The sequence below is a fragment of the Coenobita brevimanus genome, chromosome 40, assembly GCF_032717465.1.
Source record: "Coenobita brevimanus isolate Jiangsu-jjx chromosome 40, ASM3271746v2, whole genome shotgun sequence".
NCBI lineage: Eukaryota > Metazoa > Arthropoda > Malacostraca > Decapoda > Coenobitidae > Coenobita > Coenobita brevimanus.
The window spans coordinates 6,999,856-7,006,656 of record NC_136993.1 but is presented as its reverse complement, the minus strand read 5'-3'; the positions used below and the strand labels follow the sequence as shown (position 1 = coordinate 7,006,656).

At 41.5% G+C, this 6,801-nt stretch overlaps 1 protein-coding gene across 1 annotated transcript in view; it reads left to right on the top strand.

Moving 5' to 3' along the window:
- The window catches only part of LOC145397269 (chondroitinase-AC-like), a 147,750-nt gene that overhangs the window by 114,817 nt on the left and 26,132 nt on the right, over window positions 1-6,801 (top strand). The window contains exons 11-12 of the mRNA XM_080270467.1: window positions 1,858-1,972; window positions 3,506-3,634. Coding sequence (XP_080126593.1) covers window positions 1,858-1,972; window positions 3,506-3,634 — 244 coding nt within the window. The remainder of the gene's footprint in view (window positions 1-1,857; window positions 1,973-3,505; window positions 3,635-6,801) is intronic.

Below are 6,801 nucleotides of genomic sequence, written 5' to 3'. Positions count from 1 at the left end.
CTGAATCTCAAGGCTGAATGTACTCTGATACATGGTATACACCCGAAATTTGCCAACCTTTTCACTGAAGCAAATGCACGCTTCCGACTAGCTACACTTACCCAAGTGCTTCACAGTGAACAATTTACTTACAGTTTCTTACTATACCCATTTGTTGTTTTGTCTGTTATCAACATCGATTCCTCCTCGTTGATTTCGAGCACACTCAACTTCATGAGGGAAATGAACATATTAACACTATTCCAAGCTGACGCGTCATTTGTTGGCCAATCGATTGCGAGTCGATGACGCTCCGATACATCATTTCTTGGAGCGATTTTTCATGGCTTAAATACATGGCACCACAGTTTGGTGAACACAAGCAGCACATCTTCATTTCGTTGGAAACTCACCCCCGGCCCGGCTGGCCTGGAATAGTGTTAAAAATTGCCACATTCCCAAGGGAATGCAGGATGACCTCCATAAACACTTCTCGAAACTCGTCCCTACTCGCAAAAGACGGTTAACTCTAAGGATCTGCCCCGTCATACATCAGTAAATATGTGTTTTATTTTGTTTGACCTTCGAACCCATAAACTCTTAACAGACATAAAAAAAAAATATATATATAAATGTCTTAGAGTGTTGCCCAAGGAATAAATGTACCAAGTTTAAAGTGGAAAGGAAATAAAGGAATGCCACTAAATGGTAAAATAGTTTGAAAGGTGATGACAAAGAAGCTTAGTAAAGAAGAAGAAAAAGAAGAAGGAAAAGGCTGAAGAAGATGAAGATACAAAAATGAAGTAGACAAGGACAATGAAATGATCACTGATCTTAGGATAGCTATCGCCTGCTTCAATGGAAACATTTAAATATTCGAGGATAATGTTGCGCATCACGAGACTTGCACATTATTTGTTTTTAGGTTAGCCATTCTTGTCTGGAAGCAAGTGCAGTAGGGGATGGGTAGGGAAGCAGTTACTCCCCATTTAGCACATCCACACAGGGAAGAAGATTCACATATGATTATCATCACCACCACCATTATAACCATTGCTTTATGACTTCATAATTGCTAATTCCAATCCACAGGCTGAGAGCTCCAGAATTTCACTTGCTAACATGTAGACTCATCTATTGAAAAGGTTCCTTGTATTCGGAAAGTAACTTTGTTTTCGGTACTTAAAATCAAATATACCAACTAGATGATTCCTCAGCACATATGAAATTTCATTATTAGAAAGAAAGATCTCTAATAAATATGCACGAGGTTACCCCTATATAGCGCTCCACCTCCTCCTGATCCTGGCTAATCTTGTGTGTTGTGGGGACGGCTCATTGTTATCAGTATCTGCTCTGCATCACTCAGTCATTTTCTTCTCCCACTACCATATCCATGCTCATTTTAACCAACTGAGCCGTTCCCACAACACATAAGGTACTGACACAAATTTTTATTGACGTATTTCCAGGCCACCGTGTATACCCTAATTCTTCAATACTATGACGTACTTTCTATATTATTTCCAACACCAGACGCCTTTACCACGCACTGGAGGAACATTTTGTACAGTAGGAAAACAACTTTCCCAGGAGCTAATTCAGGAATATTTCTAGGTGTTTTCAAGGTAATGACGGATCTATATCCCCATCCTCTGTCAAATAAGTAGTGTTTGACAACTATGGAGGGTTTGTATGATACTTGTGAGAGCGAAATGAACTAAATGGCTAGCAAAAAATGTAACCCATATAATGGAAAGTACTGTATAATAATTTCATTGTGATAAACCAGGGGTGTTGCCCAGGCAGCAAGGGCGACACACCTGGATCGGCCTAAGTTCTCTTTCCCTAAACCCTCCGTCCTCCTCCTTGGCAAAGCTCTGACTTGACTATGCATCAGCGACGCCACTACATGGCTGGTGTGAGGGTGCTGTCCAACAGAACAATCCGCCAGGAGACTTGGTCATCCGCTAACCCTGACGGCTTCTTCCAGGTAACCATCATAACCATGACACTGTTTTCTGTTCTGTGCATTTTTCTTATCTAGGAAAGTCTACTTTAGGTTAGGTTTGTTTTCTTAGCATCAGCTTAGGTTCGTATGTTAGTCTGTTATGCTTATTTATTAGGTTAGGTTTGGTTGGGTTAACTTACGATACGTAAGCTATGACAGGAAAAACTTGTATTAGAACAATATGGAAGAATGATCAACCTGGGAAAATTAAACTTCCGTGTGATTAAAAAACGGTATACTGAAATGAAACCTGCCACCAAGACGATATACCAGGATGTTGTTGTGGCCTCAAGCTTACCTGGACATGAACCAAATGGACTGTAGGCTATAAACTTCTTTAGCCTCAATCGAGATTGTATTCTTTTCAGGGGATAAGTGAAGAGCTGCGTGAAATTTATACAGCCGGGCCGTGAGGCGCCCACTTATAATAAGTGGCACCATGTGAAGGTGTACCTCTCTAGAGCCTATGCCAGGGCACACATACACAAGAGCTCTATACCGGGACGCGATACTAAGACGCATATAGTAATAAGTTTATACACATCAAGGCACATTCCACAATACATATTTGGATACAACTGAAGACAAATACCGATATATCAAGGCACATGTACCAGGACACAGGTGTCAAGAAACTCATGCCATGATTCATTTACTGGAACACATTCACCAGGATACATATATTAGAACATAATGGAATCATATAACGACATATACGAGGACACACACACACACACACACACACACACACACACACACACACACACACACACACACACACACACACACACACACACACACACACACACACACACACACACAATATACATACATACATATATATACTGGGGCATAAGCCTGCGCTCATATACCGGTACTTTGGGCACATTTACCCGAAAACTTCTTTATACATATGTAATATGGCCACTGAAATTTATGTACAAAGAGACATCTTTCAGAATAACTGTGTTGCGACATGCAGTTGGTTTGAAACATATATCCTTTCATACGCTGGAAATATTTACCATATTATCATACTTATGATTATCATTATAGTCTCAGTAGCAGGCCAGTTAGCCAATTACACAGTCTGATTTAGGTGTTAAGGCCCAAGTCTAAGTTGCCACGATCCAAAATCTTAACGCGATGACCAGCCTTCTTTTCAGTTGGCCTAGATTTCTTATCTCCACTTTTCCACCGATATATTTATCCTTAACACCTTAGTATCGTTTTGTGTGTTGCTGATTTAAGAGACAACTGAGGTGCAATATCCAAAGTATATAACTTCTAATATTCTGATCCAGTTACAGTCTGGTGCAGTATCAACAAGACCTTCTGATGATGCTAACAGATAATGATCACTTGCCCTACCTGCAGTATCCAGTGACAGTCTGGTGCAGTATCAACAAGACCTTCTGATAATGCTAACAGATAATGATCACTTGCCCTACCTGCAATATCCCTTCCGTTTTATTTGAGATAACAATCATTTAGTGAAGTTATCCGATGTGGTAGGGCGACGGGTTCCTGACGGTGCTGGTGGACGGAAGCGAGTACGGAGAACCGAAGAAAGAAGTGTTCCAGGTGTATGACTGGGCTATGGTACCAGGCGTCACTAACCTCTACACCCAAGACATCCCTCAGGTTGGTGCTGTAAGACGGGGATAGAACGAGTATTGGGAGTAAGGCAGACTATGCTCACTTTAGGCTAACACTGACCTAAATGTACCATGCCATCCTCTTCACGTCTGATTTGTGATAATAAATTAACATAGAAATTGGTATTCATCAAGAGGAAATACTAGGGAGAGGACATAGGGCAGTTGTGTAGTCTAATCTTGGCGTTTAATTACGAGAAATAGGCTGCAAATTGTAAAATATCTGGGCAAAGTTGGTGTGAAAAAAACTATTGGGTACAGGACATCACCAACATTTACACAAGAGAAGCACCCTGCACGTAGGTTTCTCAGGCATGTCAGACTGTTAGACTCTGTTTCCTCCTTTCTTCCTTTCTGCTGGGTAACCAGCAGTAGAGTTGGAGATCTGGATGTCAACGATTTACTACAGATCATGGTATAGGAGAAGACTGAAAACTGAGTTTCTTTTCTGGCTAAATAACCTTCATGCAGTTCTTCCATTGATCGAGTTTGCCTTATTGATATCAGATCAGAACACCACCCAGTTCACCTCAGTTACTATCTCGAGTCGGGTTTAGTGTAAACTTAGATGACACGCTCCTCACAAGTACATTACGCCCATTAAACATAACACACATAATGAAGTACTGCAAAGCACGTGCCACACTAAGTCATTTATACAACATCAACAGTGTAGGGAACTTATGGAATGACCCCACAGGGGCAGTTGCTTACCTACGGTTAACGGGTATGCTTGGCCAGACAGACCGGTGGTAAGAACCCAGATTATACCCCCATTAAGACTATGTCCGGGGTTGATTTGGGCCAGTCTGTTTTACACCTCGGGTATATTCTCGGCTAGGATATTTTATTCCTTAAAGTATATTTTGACCAAGCCCAAACTTTACCTTCATAGGCCAGAATATATCCCCTCAAAAAAGTTATCGGAAAGAAATTTACATAACTCAGTTCATTCATTTATAATTAACCATATAATGCCCCTCATAAAAAGTGATAGAAAACCTTCACAAATCGCGATTGATCTCTTATGAATGTGTTAGTTTCAGTGGCCATGCTGTCATTTACGTGGTAACTGACGGTGTTGGCTTTGTCTGAGATGGATTGCATTTATTCAGTGTCACAGACTTTATCATTGCTGGCTTGATACATGTTGCTGAAAACCTCAACTGTTATTGATGTTTATGTTTTATACTTCCTTTTACCACATTTCGATAACAGTATTTGGGTTAATCCAGTGAGGTTCCTTCTTCATGCAATGAATCTCTCTGCATTATAACCCGTAGATGCATGGCGAGGCCAATTTGACCCCACGATATTGTTTTCTCATACTATTTTGCTTCTTCTTTCAGCTAAACTTCTGTTTTCTTATGTGACTTTTAATATAATTGCATGGAGTATGATCTTACAAAGTATCAAGTATGTTATTATATTTGTTTAATGGATGCACGATATTTATACCTTTCTGCATGGTTGGGGCAAATTGACTGCAGAACTTTTATCCATATATTCTCTTTGTAAGCATGTTATATTGCTTCGATCATTCATGCAAGTGTATTTCCAAGTCATACTTTTGCACCTATTCACACACACCCACTACTTGCACACTCATACACACACACATACATTCAAGTATAGACATACCAATGTTTACATGCATACATGCACAAAAATACAGACACTGTTGGTGGGGGGATGTGAACACGAGAAGCCATTGCGTCCACGTGTGGGTCGAGGTGTCGTTTCGTCATTTGTAAGACAAGGTGTCTTATATGTGTGGGTGTGTGCTGTGACTCGTGTTGTGTGGTAAATTTACATGGCGGCATGAAGGGCGTCAGCCTGCGAATAGAATTAAATGAGAGCTGGTTCGTGGTGCCATATGCAGAATTTCCCAGTGAGGCAAAGTTTCAGCACAAACTGGCGTTGTCTTTTGCTACAAGTATGGCTAGCCAAAGAGTTACAACTGATGCTGAAATACGAAGTATCATACACGCTTTTCATGCAGAAGAAGAGTGCAATGAAGATATCAGTGATGGAGAATTGGTTGTTTCTGTAGAAACTACAAGTGAAAAATCGAAAAATCATCAGATGAAGAAACAGCAGCAGCATCCACCAGCGCCTCCCCAGTAAGTGCTCCTTTGAGTGAAAAAACGAGAATGGCTACTATCAGCTCGGGGACCACGACAATCATTGAATGTCCATCTATCCATATACCTAGGCTGCTTCCCTCAAGGAAAGGGAGGTAGCCGAGACAGGACGACACACTCCCCATTTACTCATCCATACAAACATTCATTCGCATCTTAGCCCCAAAGGGGAGATGGGACAGATCCTCACCACACCACACCGCACGAGGGTCAACTGCGCAGTGCAATCAGTGACATCTGCAGCAGGGCCCGACAGCAGAGCTGTTTTACCCCTGTCACATCATAATAGACCCATCTCCTTACCCGCACCTGACCTGATTAGCTGATCAGACCAAATGCGGGAGAATATTCCCCCAGGGCTGTGTCATCATTTATTCATTCACAGTTTCTCTCTATTTATTTCTGTCACACACAGCCACTCTTCCTTGCTCAACAGACATCCCTCTCGCATCCAACGCTCTCTTCACATTGTCCATCCATCCTATTCGTGGTCTCCCTCTCAGCCTTAAACCTCTCACATCAGATCTACTTATCTTTTTCACCAATCGCTCATTATCCATTCTCTCCATATGCCCAAACCATCGCAACACCCTTTGTTCAACTCGATCAGCCATCTCCCGAACAACTCCAGTTCTCCTTCGCACTTCATCATTTCTCACTCGATCCGTAAGCATCACTCCACACATACTTCTCAGACACCTCATCTCCATTACATTCAAACTTTTCCTCTCTGCTACACCCATATTCCATGTTTCAGCCCCATATAATGCAGTCAGTACCACAACACCCGCATACAGCCTTCTCTTTACATTCATTCTAAGCGAACAACATCTAAACACTTTTTTCATTCCTCCCAGCACCTTTCCTACTTCTTTCATTCTAAACTTCACTTCTGCATCTATTCTTCCATCCACAGCAACATGTGATCCTAGATACTTAAAACACTCTACCTCCTCAAGCAACTCACCATTCAAAACTATAGTCATCCCTCTACCATCTATCGACCTCG